The 21,595-nt window shown below is 41.0% G+C and overlaps 1 protein-coding gene across 2 annotated transcripts in view; it reads left to right on the top strand.

Moving 5' to 3' along the window:
• Positions 1–21,595, top strand: part of LAMA1 (laminin subunit alpha 1) — a 127,432-nt gene that overhangs the window by 49,367 nt on the left and 56,470 nt on the right. For both annotated transcript variants that reach the window (XM_025204249.1, XM_025204250.1), the window contains exons 19-29: positions 5,193–5,299; positions 5,683–5,863; positions 8,069–8,205; positions 10,487–10,723; positions 14,700–14,843; positions 15,236–15,415; positions 15,988–16,173; positions 16,773–16,900; positions 17,700–17,820; positions 17,973–18,110; positions 19,540–19,661. In XM_025204249.1, coding sequence (XP_025060034.1) covers positions 5,193–5,299; positions 5,683–5,863; positions 8,069–8,205; positions 10,487–10,723; positions 14,700–14,843; positions 15,236–15,415; positions 15,988–16,173; positions 16,773–16,900; positions 17,700–17,820; positions 17,973–18,110; positions 19,540–19,661 — 1,681 coding nt within the window. The remainder of the gene's footprint in view (positions 1–5,192; positions 5,300–5,682; positions 5,864–8,068; positions 8,206–10,486; positions 10,724–14,699; positions 14,844–15,235; positions 15,416–15,987; positions 16,174–16,772; positions 16,901–17,699; positions 17,821–17,972; positions 18,111–19,539; positions 19,662–21,595) is intronic.

The raw sequence follows: 21,595 nt of genomic DNA, 5'->3' as shown, positions 1-21,595 counted from the left end.
GGAAAGAGCTACAGCTGTGAAGTTACATTATTGATCGGTTTAAGTATATGCACATCCAGGCTGATCTATTCAAATAATCTTGTGCTTTTAAGTATTGATAATAATTATTAATTTCATCACAGGAGAATCTGATCAAATGAGCCACACCAAAATACATTGAGTGCATCTGACTGGATGCTGGGTATTGTTTATTTCAAATCTGATACTGTTTTGCTGAAACCATGGTTTACTTACTAGGCCTGCGTGAATAGGGAAGTATTTGATTCGGATTTGGCTGATTCAGAAAACAGTGATTCGGAGATTCAGATCACTGTCCCGAATCAATTCGGCTGAATCGGCTTCAGAAGATTTGGCATCAATTCAGAGATTCGGCCATAGACTATAATGGGGAATCACTGAAATATCTATAACTTTGTCGTTTTTTGTCTTATTCAGATAATAATTGCTGGGATGGTAGCTCCTTCTGAGTGCATGAGGCCTGTGAATTTTCAAGGAGATAGGTGCAGGGGTTTATGGGAAACTGCACCTCAAACTGCTGACAAGCAGAACTTGTATCATGTCTGTTAGTTAAGGCACAGTGAGGTGAAAACTGCAGGGATGGTAGCCTATGCTGAGGCCATGGAGCCTGCCAGCTTTCAAGGAGCTACATGTAGGGGGTTCTGGGAAACTGCACCTCAGGCTGCTGACAAGCAAAACTCGTGACATGGGTGACACTGTGTGCGTGCTAAGGTGCGCTGTCACTGGTGCTGGGGCCTGTACACGACACGGTAGTGTACCCCAGTGAGGTCTCCTGCTCCCCTACAGCCTCATTCTGGTCCACCACTTTAAATAACAATAGGTAATAAGCAGTACACTGCAGCACAGTAGCACTAGCATCTCAGGCAGCCAAACTGTCACAGACTAGCGCCTTTCTTTCCTTTCCTACAGAAGCTTCTTCTCCAGCAGCTGCCAGAGAACTCTCCCTGCCAGCCCCAGCCCTGGGGTTTAATGTGCCCAGGGCCCTGTGTCCTTCCGGTCAGCTGACTGGGGACCGGTGCTAGGAATATTGGTCTAAGGGCATGGCACTGGCAGACAAGGTTCTTTGGGTCAATCTGGTATCTTTTAGTAGACCAACTGAATAGTTAGAGAAATATATCTTAGCAAGCTTTCGGGTTGAAAAACCCTTTGTCAGGCTGAGAAAGCACCTGCAGTTGGTGTGTGTGTGCGTGCTGTTCCTGGATGGAAGGACTAGTAAAGAAGCCAGAGGCCGACATGCAATGCAGGCAAGAAAGCCAGTCTGTGAAAATGGAAATGGAGGCGTCGGGGGTGGGTGAGGGACAGGCTGGGATGGGGGAGGAAGAGAGATGTAGCAGCGCAGGTAAAAGTGGAGAGGTGCGTGGGGAGTCAGATGTCTGGCAAGTTGTAGCGTGTCAGAATTCCACTGTCTGTATTGAGTCCATGAGTTTCTGTACCTAGGAGGCTAAAGAAGTGAAGTTCATAGGCCCAGCTGAGGAAAGCGGTTTGTAAATTCAAACAAGCACCGAACCTTGCTAACCTAATCTCATCACCAGAAGCCAACTTCTTACAGCTCAAAACATAAAACCTGCCAACAATCTCCAGTACCCCCACAGACTGTGCACCAGAATCTATCAAAGATATACCCAACTACCTGTGGGGGCACATTTCTTACAAAAAAACCCCGCTCTATCTCCAGTTTCTCAGGCCTGATCCTGAGAGGGAATTTACAAACCCTCTCCACTTTTACCTACACTGCTACATCCCTCTCCCCCCACTCTTACCCCAGCCTGGCCCTCACCTCTGATGCCTCCATTTCCATTTTCACTGACTGGCTTTCTTGCCTGCATTGCATGTGAGCCTCTGGCTTCTTTACTATTCCTTCCATCCAAGAACAGCACACACACACACACCAGCTGCAGATGCTCCCTCAGCCTGACCAAAGGTTTTTCAACTCGAAAGCTGGCATGCCAGGCAGCTAAGCTGAGCTCATTTGGAGCCTCACAACTCCACTGCAACCAGCACGCCTCAGGCCTGTCCAAGACATGACAGATCTGGGCTCTTCCCAGCCAGGACTGTGCATGTGTGTGGTAGCTGGAGTTTATGGCACCTCCTACCTGCCTTTCACCAGGGGGATCCTTGGTCCTGGCATTCCCGGGGGCTGCCACGCCGCCAGCAGTCCCACCAGGCCTCCCCAACCCTGGCAGAGTGCAGTTTTAGTGGTCATGCCCAGGATCTGGGGCCTCCTCCATCCCCATAGCCTCAGCCCATACCTCAGAGTTTGTCTTGGCACAGAAGCTCAGCAGGGACATGTTCTTCGCCTGCTGGCTGGTGATGCAGTGAGTGCCCCCTCCAGCTCAGAGTGGGACATTAACTGGTGTAAAAAAATAAAACTGAAATAGATGCAGACAGAGTGCGGAGGGTGGCAGTCACTCTGTCTGCAGGAAGAGCTTGGGGAACCCCAGCAGCGGGGGGTTCACCTTCAGGAACACCAGCTGCTCCACCAAACCAGGATTCAAGCAGGTGCGGTGAGGTGTCATAACATCCCCAGCAATGCTGAACACCTTCCCACGTGAAACACTGGTTGGTGGACAGGACAAGTGTTCCTAGGCAGCCGTGGCCAGATCCTGCCACACCTGGCTATGGCTTGCTCAGTAGGCCAAGGGGTCGCAGTCCAGCGGCTCCACATCCTTGGTGAGATAGGTAGCCACCAAAGCCTCAGTGCTACCTGCCTGAGGCTGGGGTCTGGTGCATCTGGACTCCAACATTGAAGCCATGCCCTTGGCCCACATTGGCAGTGGCTGGCGTGAAGGAGACTGGCTGGTGCTGGTTCAGGGAGTGCTGTCACAGGAAAGTGGATCCCCCTCTTCCACATCCCCTTGCCTCTGCCATTCTGCCTCCCTGACTGTTGACCAGCGCCTGCATCCAGTGATTGAGGGTTTTGGTGCTGCCAGTGCACATGCTCCCTTTCAGCCAGCACGTGGTCCGTACTGGACCGCAAGGGATCCAGCCGTCTCCTGATGCCCTCCTTCAGCCACCTCACCAGTGCCTGCACATCTGATGACAGCAGCTTGCCCCAGTGAGGAACATTGATCCCCTGGAACTTCTCCATCTGGTCTCAAGTTCCCTCACTACGGGGATCACCTGGCTAAGGAGGGCATCAGCAGTGCTGAGGGTCTTGGTGGCCTCAAGGAATATATGTCGTCGTCTTCTTCTCTGATGTATGACTGTGTCTGACATTTTCTGTGTTGTGTTTACTGTTGTGTGTGTACCTAAAATAATATCTCTTCCTCTTCTTCCTCCTCTTCTTCCTCTTCGACCGAGTATCTGACTTTTGTGTTATGCTATTCTAAATCTATATCTGACTTCTTCTGTGTTGTCTTTAGTCTGTATATAACTAACTATAACTAAAAATATTAATAAGCATATATAATCTCTTCTCTTCTTCTTCTATGAATGTCTGACTTCTTCTGTGTTGTAATAATAGATTCATATAGATGTTAGGGTTGGAAGGGACCTCAATAGATCATCGAGTCCATCTGACTTCTTCTATGATGTATGTGTGTGAGTGTGTGTATGTGCTCCCCTGCACAGTGATGGATCACACTGCCAGGGAAAACAGCTTTCTTTTTAAAAAGTGTTGAAACCCCCCCACCAAGAGCAAATATAAATTGAAAGAAATGGATTGGATAGGAATAAGTAGGGGGATTCTAGTTAGTAAGCTACATCCAGTCCTTTCGAAGAACAGAAAGTAGCAGGAGACTGACCAGGTAGGAAGCCAAGCCAGTCCAGTACCTTTCAGATGCTGTTGCTCTGGCAGAAACAGCTCACAAAAGGCACAGAAACCCTGAAGACAGAGGCTTATGTGCTGTTTCTGCGTCCCTCCCCCAGAGCACTGGGATTGGAAGGGGAGTCAGGGAAAGATCTCAGTCACTGGCCAGCTGGAGATGTCAGTTCCCCCCCTACTCCCCCTCCCTCTTCTCAGATTCTGTTTCTCTGAAAGACTGCCTTCCAAATCTCCGAATCGATTCGGAGCCTCTGAATCGATTCAGAGGTTTTTTGTCGTCTTCTGATTCTATTCAGATTTGGTGATTTGGCCTCCGAATCAGGCCAAATCTTCTCTGAATCAAATTGCAGACCGAAGCTTTGCACATCCCTATTACTTACTACTCACTTTCAGGTTATGCATACTAAACTTTTCCTATTCTGGAGTGTTTGTTGCTTGTGGGGCTGAATGTACTGTGGATGTAGCATACTCTTTTCATGGAAATGAGAGGTTTGTTGCTTAACAGTAACAGTCTAGTAGATTCAAGAGTATTAGTGACTGATTTTTGCAGTGGTCTTCCTCTACAGTCAAAATGCTGGCCGTGACACATGCATGGTCTGGATGATGCTGGAACAAAGCACACAGTAGTGTGTAAAATGATATTGCTAAACCTTTATCTTGAACACTATATGTAAATCACAGTAACGTTCTAGATCTGACTACTAGTGTGCATGGCTAAAATTACTAAGCAGAGATTAATTCCCCTTTCTTTGTAGGAAAAACAGCATCACAAAGGATTTTCACAGCATATAAATGTGCAAAGTGTATATTCTCTGTGATTAAAACAGAGTCACTGCATGCATTCTTCACTTGTCAACTATATCTTTTTTTCATCATAGAGCTCTAGACTGGCATTAGCATAACTCAGCTATGTATATTGTAAATCAGAAGGCTGGATTCCGCTTTTAGATGCACAAACATATATCCATTGTTATCCTTCCAATTCAGAGGAATTAATATAGGGTAACGGGGGGTAGAATTTAACTCTTAATAAGTAGGAAAATACAAAAACCATTAGACCATTCTATTTTCCCTTTCAAATATAGAATTATGTGATCTTTTCAATGTATCCTTGGGTGGGGAGGAGGAGAATATGCAATGAACAAAGAATTTTACTTGGGATTTTTGTATTGAGCCTGTGTTCCTCAGGATGGCCTTTCTGATTAACTTGGTGCATCTCTGCTTATGCAACAACTTTTTTCTCTGGGCCAGCCAGTGTACCTATTGCAGATAAGTAGGTGCATTAATATATGAAAGCTAAATTGTTACATTTGCTTCTAATATAAAGAGCTGCTGTTCTGTTTAATTAGTATCTGATACCCATGTATTTCAATAGATTTTTCTCTTGTTGTCTCTTTTTATGCCTTTTAAGTCTGTGAATGCCATCTGAATGGTTCACTTTCCAGCATTTGCCATCATGAGACTGGCTTCTGTTACTGCAAACCAAATGTGACTGGACAAAGATGTGATAAATGCTTGGTAAGAAAAGAGTTCACCTATAGCTAATATGTATATTTTCCAGTATCAGTTTCTGTCCATTCAGTGACATCACCATTTCATGGTGAAGACAAAAAGAATTTCTGAGTTAAGTGTGTAGTGAGTAATGTTATACTCCTCTTTTTCAAAGACTCCTGGGGATTTTAATTCACAACTTAGAGCATGGGGAGTATATCAGAGACAGTAAATGGATAATATTTGGGATTCCTTTACCTTCCTGCTATTGCCAAACAAAACCTGCAAATATTCATGCAGGCCAAATGGCAGTAGATAATACAAAGTAATAAAAAGAAAATGAGAGAATATTTTTCACTTTCAGTGAGATATGAAATTTAATTGAAACATGTTTCCTTCCTGTCCAACAGAATGGTTATTATGGCTTGAATACTGGACTTGGCTGCCTTCCTTGCGGTTGTAGTCAATCTGGATCAGTCTCTGAGGATTGTAATGACGAGGGCCAGTGTCACTGTGTACTAGGAGTGGCTGGGGAAAAGTGTGATCGCTGTGCTCAGGGCTTCCATACATTCCAGGATGGTGGTTGTACACGTAAGCTCTCATCTATGTTCCACTCTGGGAATTTCTTTTGACAAAGGATTTTATGTTACACTTCGTATGTTACTTACTCTTCCGGAAACATCAGTTGTTTGAAGAAATATTCTCAAAACCTTGCCAGTAGAACAGTCCCCCAGTACGTCTGCTAGGAAATGTTTTTTAAAACTCCTTGATTTTTTTTTTTTTTATGGTCTGGTTCTTTGTAAAAAATGATGACAGGAAATATCAGGAGATTATAAAAATGTTACAGTATAAATGTTCAGTTTTAAAATAGCAGTAATCTTGCCAAAAATCTCTCCATTCCAACAAAGAATATAGAAAGCAATTATTTCCTTTCTTCCCTCTGCCACAATGTAAAATCTAATAAATTAACTCTGTAGATTTGAGCCTGTATTTTTCTTTTTCTCTTTTTCCCCCCTGCAATTCATGTGCTTTTGAGTTTGACAAGACATATAAAGGATTAAATTTACACATCTGGTTATAATCCAGTTTTGAGCCATAGTATGATGTTATGTTAGTCCAAACCTGAACAAATCCCATTTAAATAAATGGAAGATCATATTAAAATATCTATTTCAACACACCATAACCAAAGGAATGCCTACATGTCTCTTATCTGACTGAAAACATTTCCTTTGGGTCTTACAAAACACTGGTGTAATATGCCATGAGATTGTGTGATGAGAAAAAATACGTTTGTGCATATTTTAGGAATTAAAACCAGGACTGTTAAAGGGATCTAGCTTTCTTAGGTGACTGCAAATTCCAGCCCTTAATCTGGCCATCAGCTCATATACCAAAGGAATCTGACCAATTTTTTAGATGTTTCTGGAGGCATTTGTAGAGTGTTTTTCATCATTACGTCTGAGCAGTTAGGCCTATAAAGGTAAAAAAAAAATGGAGTAAAAGCTTCCATGTAAAGGTTGTCATTTCCATTCAATCATCAATGAAATTGTTTTGACTATATCGTATGTATACATCAAGCAGAATATAAATTTGATGTGAAAGAATGCCTACATGTCTAAGAAAGCTGCTGAATCTAAAAAATACAGGGAAAAGACAGTCCTGTTCAAACTGAAATAAACATTTCTGTTTTATTTTGCAAAAAATGGGAAATATTTTTAGGTCAACCTAAAGCATTGTGTTCCACCCAAAATAAGTGTTTTGTGTGTTTTTGGTGAACAGGTAGGTTATTTAGCCCTCTTCTATCCATTTTCTTTCTTTTACATTTAGGTCCATTTTAGAATATAAGTTTTCTGTTTGCAAGGACAGGTCAGAACATTTTGTTTAGAAAATGATCTGAAGATGTCAAAATGCAGTATTTCCCTATTTAAAGATACCCTCCTTTTTTAGGGAAATATATTTATCCATTTGCCTTTTGTTGGTGAATTTAGGGTGAATGCAAATTTGCAGCATTTTACTGGGTCTTTATCTCCAAGGGAGGCTGGAGGGGCTTAGGGTACAAGACAGTTGCATTCCCTCCATTCAGAACAGCTCAGAGACTACTGCTTCCTATTCTACTGGGGATGCACAGACTCCTAAATGGGTAGAGAGAAGAGCCAGCTATCTCATGAAGCCAAAGAGATAAGCTGTACCATATGATAGATTGTGCCTGACAGGAATAGTTAAACCTATTGAAGACCAAAATTATGTTCACAATTTGTTCCTCAGTTATTCTGGCTGTTAAGGAGCTTCTATTGGAAAGAGTGGCTGGGGATGGATAAATAACGGTGGCTGGTATTGGATAATTCAGGAAAGCAAGGCTGTCAATTCATTTTGATGCTCACCTGTAATCAGAGGGCTCCTACAGATGTGCAGGGAGCCTGCTCTGATGTGCTGGAAATTCAGTGTGTCAGAGCAGACTCGATTAATTGATTCTGCTGGAACATGGAAATCGATGTGCTTCAGCAGCCTTCTGCGTCATGTGTATCAGTGTTCCTGTGTGTTCTCGTGGTGAAAAAATGGTGGTGGAGCGCTTTGAAATAAAACACATTCAATGAGCTTTAGTTCAGAACACCCCAACAGCATTTTTTCAGCATGGGGATGCATTGGGACACTGATGCATATGAAATATGGTCACTTTTAATTAGCATGGCTCGCTAATTAAAGCACTCAGTGCCGCATCGCAGAGCATGTGTAAAAATGCCTAGAGAGCCTAACAATGGGAAAACTAGTCTTATGGTCCAATTTCTCTTGCAGCTTGCAATTGTCCTCATACTCAGAACAACTGTGATGCAGATTCTGGCCAATGTATCTGCCCCCCTCACACAGAAGGACCAAAATGTGAACTCTGTAAGGAAAACTACTGGAGACATGATTCTGAGCTTGGCTGCAAGGTATTGCATGCTTGCTAAAAAGCTACAGTTGTTTAAATGATAATTAGCATTGTCCTGAAGGATTTACCAATAAGTAAATTGGTTGGGATTGGCTGCTCATTGTGTTTGGCTCATTCTTTGTTGCCTGACTTGAAACTTGAGTGGTTACTAGCTGGGTGCTTGGGAGTTTTGAAAAATAGGCGACTAATTATAGTACACACACTGGGTAGCAGTAACGGTCCTATTAATATTTTACAGTGTTTCTTTCTGACTCTAACAAATTATGTGGTTGTTCAGCAATAATTATTGGCAATAAGAAAGTTGATTTATGTGCCGTAGAGTAGCTATAATATTTTGTTCTTAAGACGTATGGAACTTAGGATGTCATTAATGCCATCATACATGTTTTTTACAAATGTTTTAAGAAAATTTGTGTGCTGATTTCTGCTCCCTGTCTGGGGAAAAAAAATCATCCTTAACACTGTGATGATGATGAACTTGAATGGCATAGCTTGCAGGGCTGATCTCAAAGGATTTCAGTCTGTTATCACTCTAGCAATACCCCCTTCTGAACTCCCCAGTAATGTCAGCTAAAATTTTATAATTAAGCAGTACAGTGCCAACTTAGAACAGATTCCAGAGAACTGTAACCAACTGGGAGCCTATTCATTTTTAGACAATTAAACTCAACCAGTAAATTCCTCCCAGAAAAGGCACAGGGCCAGCATTTAGTATAATCATAACATGTCTTCTGGCATTTTACTAATCAAAGTCCAGTTGAACATGCTGTTGTCTCTCTTTTAGGGATTTGCACGGAGAGTCAAACCTGCTGCTATTGTGCAGGGCAGAGTTTATAGCCAGTTTAGCACACAGCTGTACTTGCTTTGATTTCACAGCTCTTTAAATCAGGATTATAATATGTTCTAATAATCTCACAATGAAACCTTCAATTTCATTCATTTGTAATTTTGCTTGGTTCTTTGACAACCAAGCCTTAAATCAGTGTAACATTTGCAGCAAACATTTCAACATTTTAGTGCTGGTATTGACTGTGTCCCTCTGTGTGCATCCAGCAGGAGGAGAAGTTGAGAGGCATAAATCCTCCTGCATTTTTCCATACGGAAGTGTCACTCCACAGCATAAGCCAAATGGGCCAGTGCATGACTGGTAGAATCACACACACACCAGTTACATGACTCAGCCATGTTCTAGGCTAGGTATATACGTTCAAAAAGCCCAAGGCAGAATCAATCCAAATTACACGGTTCTCTGTAAACAGCATATTTTAGATTATCGGTAGCAAAGAAAACACACATTCACCCTTTGTTTGGGGTGGAGGACAAATCTTAGACCAGGTTCCTCCATTTTTAAACCAGTCGATGTGTGCCAAACTTCTGTTTGGTTATGGGTATAGATTGATCTCCAGGCAATTATGTCAGTAAAAGTGTAATGTCTATACCAGGCCATAGTGACTTTTCATGCTGATATAGTGAAATGTTACATGTTCATAGAAAGGCCATGCATTCAGTTTAGCTAAACCTTTAGCCATATTTTTTTTCTTTACCATATCATCACATTGCAATTTGTGTGGGGTTACTTACATTATGAAAACTTATTTGAAAGTTTCTCCTTGCCATCAAACAGTGTACTCAGGGCTCAATCCTCAGCCACCGGGCAAGAAAAAGATATGGTGCACTCCATGCACTCCTTCCTGCTTTTCATCATCTCTGGTACGTCCTCTACGTGACCTCTGGAAGAAGTGGGAGTGCAAGTATGGTACAGCCAGCTATTCTGGCTTTGCAACACCCCAGGAGTCCCCACTGGTAACAGGATTCTTCATTTGCCCCTTACACTGGGCACCTTTGCAGTGCTCAGCAGCATGAAACAGCCAGAATGGATTGTAATCAACTTATATGACTAGTGTGTTTCACCTTGGCAGATGTTACAGCAGAGTTAATTATTCCTTAAAGTGTTTTTTCTTATCTTTTTAAATGCAGGTAAATGTTGAAGTGAATTCAAATTGTCAACTGCATTTAACATACATTAAGATGCAGTTAAAATTCAACACTACCATATAGTGTTAAGGAAATACCAATTTGTTCTGTAAAAAGAAAACACAAATCACCTCCTTCTGTTAGGAATCTACGCTTCACTGTTGCATAGAAACTTTTGACAAATGTTGGAGTTTTTTTGTTTTTTTGTGTGTGTGGTTGCAACTGTAAATTGACCTTGCAGTTTCTGTTATAACAAAGTTGTTTCTAAATGGCTGCTATATATGAACTCTGCTTGTTTTCCTTTTCAGGCCTGCAATTGCAGTGCTGTTGGTTCAGCCAGTCTCCAGTGTGATTTATTGACTGGTCAGTGCCAATGTAAAAGTGAATTTGGAGGAAAAGACTGCTCCAGGTGTGCTTTAGGCTATAGGGATTACCCAGATTGTGTTTCTTGTGACTGTGAATTGAATGGGACCAAAGCAGACCAGTGTGAAGAGGGTCAAGGAATCTGCACTTGTGAAGAAGAGACTGGCATTTGTGCCTGCAAGGTATAATATTCATAAATAGCAGAAGATCACTTCCGGGTGTGTATATGTGTTCCTTTCATAGAAATGTAGGACTTATGCTTTTGAGTTTACCTAATAGTGCTCTGTGGCAGGATCAAGAATATATAGAACAGGCCCCCTCCCTGCCCCAGGGCAGTGAGGGAGAGGGAGGAGGGGGAAGAGTTCCCCTCTGGGGCTGGGCAGCCCTGTGTGCCAGGAATCCTGGCCATCAGGCAGCCACTGCGGTAGGCCTGTTGGGGCCTGGCCATGCCCCTTGTTTGTTCCACTTCCTGATTCTTTATCAGCTCCTCCCTGTAAATCTGAATTAGACTCTTCCTATTCCCTCATCCACTTCCTGAAAAAAAAATGATCTTCCCACACACTTCAAGAACCTGCTAGACAGACTGGGCCAGATCCTATTCCACTTGTTGGGTGTCTAAGTGGGTTTAGGTGCCTAAGTGTGATTCTAGTCCAACTCTGTTCAAGTCTGAAAATCCATGAATGCATTGATTTTTGTAATGCATCATCACCTTAATCCTTAAGAACAAGTTACGAAAAGAAGAAAGGGGGAGAAGAGGTATCCACTCATCTTTTGCATTAAACAGTTTTTCAGGGATTCAAACTTGGTAGACACTTAAAGTAGAATTATGTGCCTAATAGTTGGACTAGCACCTGGCCCCCTATGTCCTACTGTGTTGTTACCAACAGAGATTTAGTTACTTAAAGTACCTCTTCAGCACCAGGTCCTATCCTACAAATGCTACTGTTTAACCGTTTTAAAAATTGCTTCCTTCTACAGCTCCAGATTTGGTAGCCTATACTAGATGTCCACCATGGCACTGACCTATTTTCTTCCCTTTTTATCTTCTCCCAGACCCTACCCCCATGTTTGCTTTTCATTTCTTTCAGGATTTAAGAGCAACGCATATTTCCTTTTTCCCTGCCTGTCTTCCCTGATCGACCTAGACCCTTATATCAATATTCCAGACCTGTTATTTATCCTGCTAGGACTCTGTGATCCTGAATAAGTTACAGTTTTGTTCCTGGCCAGAGATTTGCTCTTCTCCTCTTTATCTACTCAAGATTGAATAGCTGTTCTTGATCCTGATGGATGAACAGATGGGGAATGGAGCACACAGTAGCCAGCAGCTAGTCTTCTTCCTGCAGAGTAGTCTTTCATGGTACCATTTCAGTCCTCTCTAGCTGCCAAGCTTCCTAAATCCTGGACATCTCTGTATGCATTCTATTAACAAAGTTATCAGTTTTCCCAGATGCTTTGCAGTAAAGCTGTTTCTTTCAACAACTCACTTACCTGCTTCTTGAAAATCTCTACCCACAGGCATTTCTGTCTCTCTTTGTCTGGCTTTGTTTGTCAAGGAAACATAGATAGTTTCCAGCAAGAGAGTATCAGGACTTGGGTGGAAACAGGTGCAGGCAGTGGAAGAGGTAGCAACAGTGCTCATGAGATGCCATTTTTCTTTTAAAGCAGGGGTTGGCAACCTATGACCTGTGGGCTGGATTCAGCTCACAAAGCCATTAGATCTAGCACAAAGAAGTGGAAGACTTCTGTGGCATTCATTGTCAGGGGACTTCATCTGCACTGTGTCACACTGCAGCTGGGCAGCTGGGTACTTCGCCTGTGATATGCCACCAGGTAGTGGGGAGAAGTCATGGCAGGAGTGACAGTGGCAGCTGGGGCCTAGCACTTCAGACCTGAGCTGGGTCATTGCAGCCCACTGCCAGAAAACATTGACAACTACTGCTCTAGAGTGGTTTTTTCCTTCCAGGATCCCTGTAACAGTAATAAGAAACCTAATTTCTCCTGCCTTCTGCTTTGTAGTCCTATACATCTATTTTCAGCTCAAGGTCATCTTGTTTTGTCAGAATCCTACGGTTTTTGATTAAATAAAACTCTTAGATAACTCAAATGAGGATTTTTGTTAGGAATCCAGGATTAGGCCCAGTTGTATGTTCAGTTTTTAAAGGTAGATTCTTGCTATACTGAATCCTTGCTAAGCTTACAAAGATCCATGGTGCATTCAGATAGTCAAAATCCTATGCAATAATATAAAGAAACCAATCATTGTTCTATTTCACAACTACAGTGTAACTGTAATACTGAATTCAAATACATAGACTCGTTTTTCTTTTTATTTATGGCAATATGTGAAGGGCAAATTAATGTGTTTTTTCATTAAAAAAAATTCTATAAAGTGGGTCAAGAAGATTTTTTGTGACCACATTGTTTTTATAGGACACGTAGTACCCTCTGGTCTATAGATGTAAATTATGGTACCGTTGGGTTTTTTATTCCTACTTCATTAATGGGCTTCTCATTATCTTACAGCAGGTAAGGAAATCTAACAGCACAGGATAAAAGATTTGGGAATGGACATTTATAAATATTATGCTTCTGGAAGTTTTGGCATGGATTTCAATAGGACCCACAATGTCATCCCTTATCTTGATTTATCTTTTCAATAGCAAGAACAGTATCATATCATATTTCCAGCATTTAAATGATGCAGTTTCTGTATATTCCATTACGATTTCAGTATCATATCATATGCAGAATTTTAATGATGCTATTTCTATATATTCTATTATTATTTCATGCTTCTTTTTTTCTGCTGGAGGATTTTTGCCTTATAAACAGTGTTAACAACAGCAGCTTTGTCCAATAACTTATAAGAATATTTTTTTCTGTATTTAGAAGGATAATTTCTTTGAGCCTCTCTAAGCGAGAAGCCCAAGAGAGAAACAATTTATTACAGAGAACATTGTTTTGATACCAGTAACAATACAGAAAGTATGTTTTAACTTCAAGGCAGAGAAAGCATTGTTCCCTTCCAAGACAATCTAACAATATTGCGTTACCAATACGAAACCTTCAGAATGCATTACTGTATAGGCATAGAGGTTTCTCAGAGGACAGTTTGTGATAAAAGTGTTTAATAATATATAAGTACAAATTCCATACTTCCTCCATTTTGGCAGACAATTATTGATGCATAAGTGTCGTAGAAGCAGCATATAAAGGACTAAAGCAAAAACATCACTAATTTTAATATACAAATTTGTACTTCTGCATTGTTTTCTGTCCCTCTATATCAAAGCTCTTAATTTATGAATTAAGCATTGCAAACTGCTGGGAGATAGGTACCGTATTATGACCTTGATTATAGGGATGGGGAAAAAACTAACCACACTGAAGTTCTGTTGCTTACAGACAGGAAGGTTTATTAGATTTGGGAATAGAAAAATCTGCTGATTTCCAGCCCAGTTTTATAACAGAATATAAGAAATCATTATAAAGATTGGGAGAAACTGATAAATGCAAATAAATGACTTAAAACCTTGTATATGATGTAGCTTTCAGTTCATCTTAGAACTTTATATATTATTTATTACACAAATATACTGATATTAATTGGTGAGGTCTGTTTTGACGGTCCTGTGTCTAAAACAGTTTGGGGTGCTGCAAGGTGCCACACAGTGTTAACACTCTTAGGTGTACAAACATGATTTCCAAGATATAGGTATCCATAGTATTAAAATCATTCTGACCTGATGTTGTCTTTCTGAATTCTTTGTAACATAAAAATTGCTGTGTTATTTTTCTGTAGTAAAAAAAGAACTGGCATGTTTGGAGGGATGCCTTGAGTCTAACAAGGGTCCCTTGTGCCTAAAAAGCTTGAGAACCACTGATGTAAAACATTAAGTACATTTCTTGCCAAGATGTTCTTGTGTGAAGAGAAAGTTAGGGATATACACTTTCTTAAAAAGTGAACTTCTAAATTTAAAACAAAGAAAAGTATAGAGAAATTGTGAAGTTCTGACCCTTGCCAGTTATTCTACATAGCTATAAGAATAGCTTTTCTACACAGTTTGTACTGCTATAGGTGGCACCATTCAAAAAGGATCCTGTTTTCACTCAACTATCAGAACAATAAAACATAAACATGTAATTTTATTTTAGGAAAATGTCTTTGGATTGCACTGTAGTGAATGCAAGACTGGAACCTTTGCTCTCCAAGCTAGTAACCCTGTAGGATGTACTCCTTGCTTCTGTTTTGGGATGTCAGAATTCTGTTCAGAATTAGAAAACCATGCCAGAATTCCAGTAAGTAAAGCAATTCAAACTTTTGCATACAATTTTCTGGTACACCTCTGTTGTCACACTGGTTTTAATGGCGTTTCATAGCTTTGTTGATAAGAATTGAGTATGGTCTACTGACCTGTTTGCAAAACGTGTGGGAGAGAGTATGGAAAAATGACATTTAAAAGGGTAGTAGTGCATGTGAACATAACCATTCCATTTCTTAAAACACATTCTTCATGTCTGACAAAAAAGTAAAAGATAATTATAAAACAAGTTTCTCTTTTTTTTTAATAAGTATGTTATTTTATTCCTCTAAAACAGCATTTAGTGTGCTGAAGCTGAAACTGCTTCCAGGATATTATGTTTAGCTAGAGTAATATTGTAGAATGTTTCTGTTATTTTTGGTATTGTAGGTAACCCTGACTCCAGATCAGTCCATTCTTCATGTGGTTTCTCAAAGTAATCTCACAGGAACAAAAGAAGGTGTATTTTCGCAGTTTCATGATGTTTTATTGGATGCTGCAACAGTCAGACAGCACTTGAATACAGAACCATTTTACTGGAGATTGCCAGATCAGTTTCAGGGAGACCAAGTAAGTGAATTAAGATAAAAACTGGAATAGTTTATACATTATAACTTTCTCATCTTATCCAGATTACATATTTTTCTGTGTTGAATCCTCTGTTGGAAGTTAAGAACCTTTTTGAACTTGGAGTTGCACTTGCAGCATATACAAATTACCTATTCATATCATACAACTCATAAGATTTTTCTTGTATCTTAAATTTGTGGATACCAATACTTCATCCATGTGTTATTTTTCAGGGACAGTAAAAAGGAAGAAACTTTGTTGAAAAATAACCTGAAAGAGACTTTAACCCTGACATTTAATATAGTCAATAGATTGTACGAATGGTAATGCTTAGAAATTGAATGAAAATGCACTGCACTCCTTGAGAAGACAGAAGCCTTACAGACGCATAATATTGCTTTCTGAAAAAGAGTATTTAATCTTGATGCAAAGATTTCTGATTTTAAGTCTATTTTTAGGTTTTATTGCAAATTCTTCAAAAACTGGCAGTTCTGCAGTCTTTTCATAGGAGTGAAATATTTTCGACCAGTAACCTTGGAAAAAATAAATGTAATACTTTATCATCCAAACAGCTCATGGCTTATGGAGGAAAACTGAAGTACACAGTTGCTTTTTATGCTTTGGATGGCTTTGGCACCTCAAATTTTGAACCACAGATTCTGATAAAGGGAGGTCACACCAGTAAATTAGTCATCTATGTGGATATCCCTGCTCCAGAAAACAGAGTGAGACATCACCAGGAAGTAGAAATAAAAGAGGTGAGCTTAGATATTTGAATGGGAGAGGGGAAATAAGGCTCTGTAAAAAAAAATTTAAAATACTTTAATTAAAATGCATCTGGGATTGGCAGGCGGAAGTGACTGACTGCTGTCATTTTATGGAAATAAATGAACTGGGAATTAAACTTAAATTTAGTTGCCTCATTTGAAAATGCACAAGCTGATGCTGAAACAGCGGGGAGAGTTTGAAAATTAATTTAATGAATAAATTAAATGCATGTGAACTTTGCTATCCTTGGCCAACTCTCACAGTTTTTAGTGGCATTGCGTTTTGAGCTCAGCCAAAATGTCATCTTTTGGAATTGACCTTTATTTTTTATTTAGTTAGGAAGGTGCTGGGATGCTATAACAAAGTCAGAGAGTAGAAATGAGTAGTTTGTTTAATTCTCTAGGAACTTCAGGTGGCTATTTTGAAGGACTGGTGTAGTCAAGTCCTTGAATGAGCTGGATTCCTTTTTATTGGAGACAGATCACTGTGATGTAGTGACTATATTTTCCCAGGAGAGATTGTTGTCTTTCAATAAATATGTAGCTTTGAACATTCATTCCTTAATTTATTTTAATTGTGTTCCCTCTAGCATTTCTGGAAATACTTTAACTCTGTGTCTGACCAACCTGTCTCTCACTCCGACTTCATGTCAGTGCTTAGCAATGTTGAGTATGTCCTTATCAAAGCATCGTATGGTCAAGGATTACAGCAAAGCAGGTAAAGAATCCTTTGGACTAATATATTTCATTACATTGACTTGAATTTATCTCAGTAATAGTTATAAACCAAGATGGCATTAAAGGCTTAATTCTAATGAGAGAAACATCATATATTTGAGCGTTACCCTGATTCCTTGGAATTCAGTGCAAACGCACCTAATAGTTTGAATGGAAAAAGACTCCCTTGAACCTCTTCATCTTCTGAGAAGTGCTAAGGGCCTCTGCTGCTCTGAAAAGGTTCATAAAAGGAGTACAATGACTTGCCTACTAAATCACTATCTTGTATGGCAGACATCAGATGGGCTTGCATGTTTCTCCTATAAAGTTTCCTATCATCCTCTTATAGTTATTGGCTTACTCACTGCAGTATCCTTACTTTTACTTTTGAAATTAAAAACAAAATCAAGTGACCTTCATTAAAAATAAATAAAATGGTTTTCATATACAAAATTGCATTTTGGGAACCATCATACATCTGTGAGGCAAGTATAAAAGAGTCCCAACTCAGCATATTGATATTTTACATCCATTTCTTACTCACTTTCAATAAATTTAGATGACTATACAAGTTGCAGAGATGATATTTCATCATGTAGTAGTGATGGACCTTAACCAGGGCACCATATCTAGATACTCTCAAGTTTTGAAGAAATTTAGATGTGCATAAGATCCTACTTTGCGGACAGATCAAACTAAAATCTCTTATCCAAACCACCAAGTTGATCCAACTTTGGGGATCAGCTTTACTTGCTATTGATATTTGTGTTATTTTATTCTCCTCTGAATATGTTTTATAGAATTGCAAATATCTCAATGGAAATAGGAATGAAGGTTGAGGACATGCATTTGGGCAGAGAGAGAGCACATCTCATAGAGCAATGTGAATGTCCACCTGGCTATGCTGGATTTTCGTGTCAGGTATACAGCCACTTAGTAAACAAAACACCTTTCTGTGCCTTTCATTTCTGATAAAACATCTTACAGTTCCTTAAAAGGTTTGAAAAACTGGCTTCATGTATAAAGCTTTATTTATTTCTTATGCGCTATTTCATGTCCTCCTATATCTATAGAGCTGTGCTCTTGGATACTACAGGGAAAAACATGCAGACCTGAATGTAAAAGAGCCACGTCCATTGATAATGCCGTGTGTACCATGTCAGTGCAACAACCATAGTGAGATCTGTGACCTGGAAACAGGAAAATGCCTGGTATGTACAGTTAGTTCCATTAGTATGGTAATTTTTCAGAGCATCTAATGTTAATAGTTGATGAGCTGAAGAAATATTTTCTATGAGGCTGCAGTAGTGTTAGAGTGATGATGTAGCCACGATGGTCCAGGAATTATGCAAGAGGCAAGGATTTTTCTGGGGCAGTGTCTTTTAATGGACCAACTGCTTGGTTGGAATAAAGTTAGACAGGCTTTTGATAGCAAGACAGTCTTCATCAAATTGTAGGAGGCTGTGACACTCCAGTGAAAAAGAGTTATTCAAAATTTTTAAAAAGTTACAGATTTAAAACAGGAAAACATATAAGCAAAGGTATACTGACTGTTCCATCAGCAAAATTACCATGGGTGTGTACAGAAGTGCTTTGTGCATGTTTTGCAGCCCTGTAATTTAGATCACTTTTTATAATACTATGAAGTTACAGCATTCTTAAACATGACATAAATGCAGTGTTTGGGAGGAGGAATGGGGCTCTGAATCTCCCTGCACTTTCCAGACTAGAAGGTAGGGGGCACTTTGAAGCCTCCTGGGGCTTTTCTACTGGTCAGAAATTTGACCAGTGTATAGAAGTTATTTAAAGCGCTGTAGCTTGTTAAAGTGCTGTAAAATACAGCACTTCAAATTGAATACCTCATTTAACAAGGGTTAATTTAAAGTTCTGTACCCATTTTTAAAATGCTGTAACACTGTGCACTTCTGTTAAGTCATGGCCATAAAGCACTTTTAATGGCAAAAAAACCCCTTTTGTCTATACCCCATGTGTCTTAGAGTTTGACCAAGGTTAGAAAAGAAGTAGCAATATTTTACATCTACCCCAGAAATTGTAGGCTAGATGAGAACTGGTTTGACTTGCAATGAAATAAAGAATGTATCTACACTGCTACCTAGGGATGACTTTAGGACTGTTTTCAAATCCCTATAGGATGATTCTGTGATGAAAACAACTCCTTAACAGCTTATGCTTACTTTAAAGTATCCTTTCCACTGCTGTAGAAGGGTCAGACAATCTTTTGAAAGAACTGAAATTTTCTCCATTGCTTTTCAAATTATTACTGTTTGCTTTTTCAAGCTAGCATATTTTCTTTCATTTAGATGTTAAATTCACAGTTTAAGTAATGTTTCTTGGCATCCCTCAGGCTTGTGTCTGAGCACCTCTTTCTTTGCCAGGCCTCTCCTACAGTATGAATCTCAAGGCTTATTTAGGGCTCCCAATCTCATTCTGTTGTTCTTACCATTTATAGATCTGAAGTCTGTTACTCCTATAAATGTCAGGAATTCTTACCCTAAATCTTGTTATAAGGTTATATATAAGTAACCCTGCTGTAAGATCAATGTACATATTTTTATTGTAGAGAATAGAAAATTGTTGTTATTGTTGTTTTTAAACTGTCTGCATTTCTTTGTGTACTAGAACTGCAGAGATAACACAACTGGTGATCATTGTGGTGCTTGTGCCCCAGGCTACTACGGGAAAGTACTTGGATCTGTCCGTGACTGTTCTCTTTGTGCCTGCCCCAGAGCCAACACCATTAGGTAACCAAAAATTTAATTGTGCATTTTATTATTATACTGCTTCTCATGAGCACAACAGCAGCCTCTCATCATCGTATTTCCCTGTGTTTAGAAGTTTTTACATCATCTACTATTTTTATTAGACTTTAGTTAATTTGGGGGCAGAAACTTGTATTCTGAGTTATTTTTGGGAATCTATAGCTTCCTGCAAAGAGGACTGAATGGGCCATGGTTAGGGATATCTCAAATAGACAGGATATGCGTTATTAAGAGTATCTGCTTGGCCTCTTCCTTCCATGGCTCCAGTAAAGCTCTATTCACAACTTAAGGCTGTTCTTCCGCAGCAGAACTTCTAAGGGGGGGGTGACAACAAAGAAAATTCTTGTCTTCAGAGACAAAAAATGCTCTGGTGGACAAGTGATCACACTTTAGAAGTACCATTAGGTATGAATGTGGCCCAATCTTAGACCGTTTAAGCGAGCCCTCTCTTATATTGGATATACCATATCCATTGTTCACTGTGCCCGCCTGGCCTCAAACACCCGCTTGCGCGCTGCCTTGGCACGGGCAGTAAAGGATGTCTGCTCTCTGGCTTTGTGGGTTGCCCGTGATGGGCTTTGGTTGTCCCTCTGGCTTTCCCCGAACTTTCCTGCCATGTCTTTGAATGTTAAGTCAGTGTGGGGTTCAGCTTCGAAGTTCCCCTCAGCGATGACCACTCTGCTTGCGGGATGTTTGTTGGGCTCCACCTCCCCTACACCCCAACCTTACACCAACCTCTGGCAGGACGCCTGGTCTTGAAACAGCCCCCCTTTGATATGGATGTTCCTCACACGTGCTCTGTGGTATCGTCGCTCCTTATTGCCCTAGACGATATCACCCCTGCTCCTTGGGGAAGGATGGTCAGTTACAGCAGGCCCTAGAACCCCCTTGAGCGGGTTGGCTCTATTCCTGGAGCCGGCAGGGGTGCCTCTGTCGGACAGGGGTAAAGAAAACAAAACGAAGAAAAGAAAAAAAAAAAAAAATGCAGGAGAAATCCCATAGGACCTTCCAGTCCAGCATCCTACTGGCTGGCTCTCCAAGCCCTCCTGCCTGTGCTTGGCAGTGCTTCTTCGATGCTGGTCCCTCGGGGTCCCCTTATCCTTTCTGCCCCCAGCCCGGCTCCCTGATTTGGTACCTGGGAGTGATCGTGCAGGGAAACTCCCGGTCCCTCGAGGTCGGCTTCAGCCTCCCCCTCCTTGTCACCGTGCCAGTCGTGCCCTGGTTCGACGGCTCCACCTCCATGCGTCCCCGGCAGTTTTAGGGGTGAGTCACCCCAAAAGCTCCTCCCCTTTTGGGGCTCTATTTCAGTACCCCAGGTGGGGAGATCCCTTGTAGCCTCTGCTGCTGCTCGCTGTCTGGGCGATCCCTGCTTGCGCTGGCTCCACCCTTTGCCGGCGTGGAGAGCCTCTGCCTCCTCACTTGCTCTCTCTTCCCTACTGCTGGCGGCCACTTTTATCCTTGCCCACTGGTGTGTCCTTGTGACGTCACCTGCTGGCCTTAATTGTATAAAGGCGCGGCTTGTGAACCATGTGGGTTTTTCCTTTTGGCATTCCAGCATTGCTCCTCCTGCGGGTAAGTAAAGGTTTTACCTCTCTCTCTCCATTTTGGTGTTTTTTTCTGTGCCGAGCCCCGTGGGCGGGGCTTCCCAGTCCCGCTTCTCGTTATCTCCGGGACATTCACTGTTTTATCACTCAAGCTGAAATATACAAGCTGACTTTAGGATACTACACAGTTTTCAAATAGCAATGAAATTGTGCATATTTTCAAAATATATAAAAATGTCACAGAAGTAACCTAGAGCCACTGTGTCACGGCGGGGTCCTCGCGGAGGGCCGTGTGCTCCTTAAGGTCCCTCGCTCCGTGTCAGGCCAGCCCAAGGCACCCTCTAATTCTCGCCCGCCACGTCTTGTTGGAAT

This window comes from Alligator sinensis, unplaced genomic scaffold, assembly GCF_000455745.1.
Source record: "Alligator sinensis unplaced genomic scaffold, ASM45574v1 scaffold597_1, whole genome shotgun sequence".
Lineage (NCBI taxonomy): Eukaryota > Metazoa > Chordata > Crocodylia > Alligatoridae > Alligator > Alligator sinensis.
Note: the sequence above shows the minus strand (reverse complement) of the source record. Positions and strands in the feature narration are given on the sequence as shown.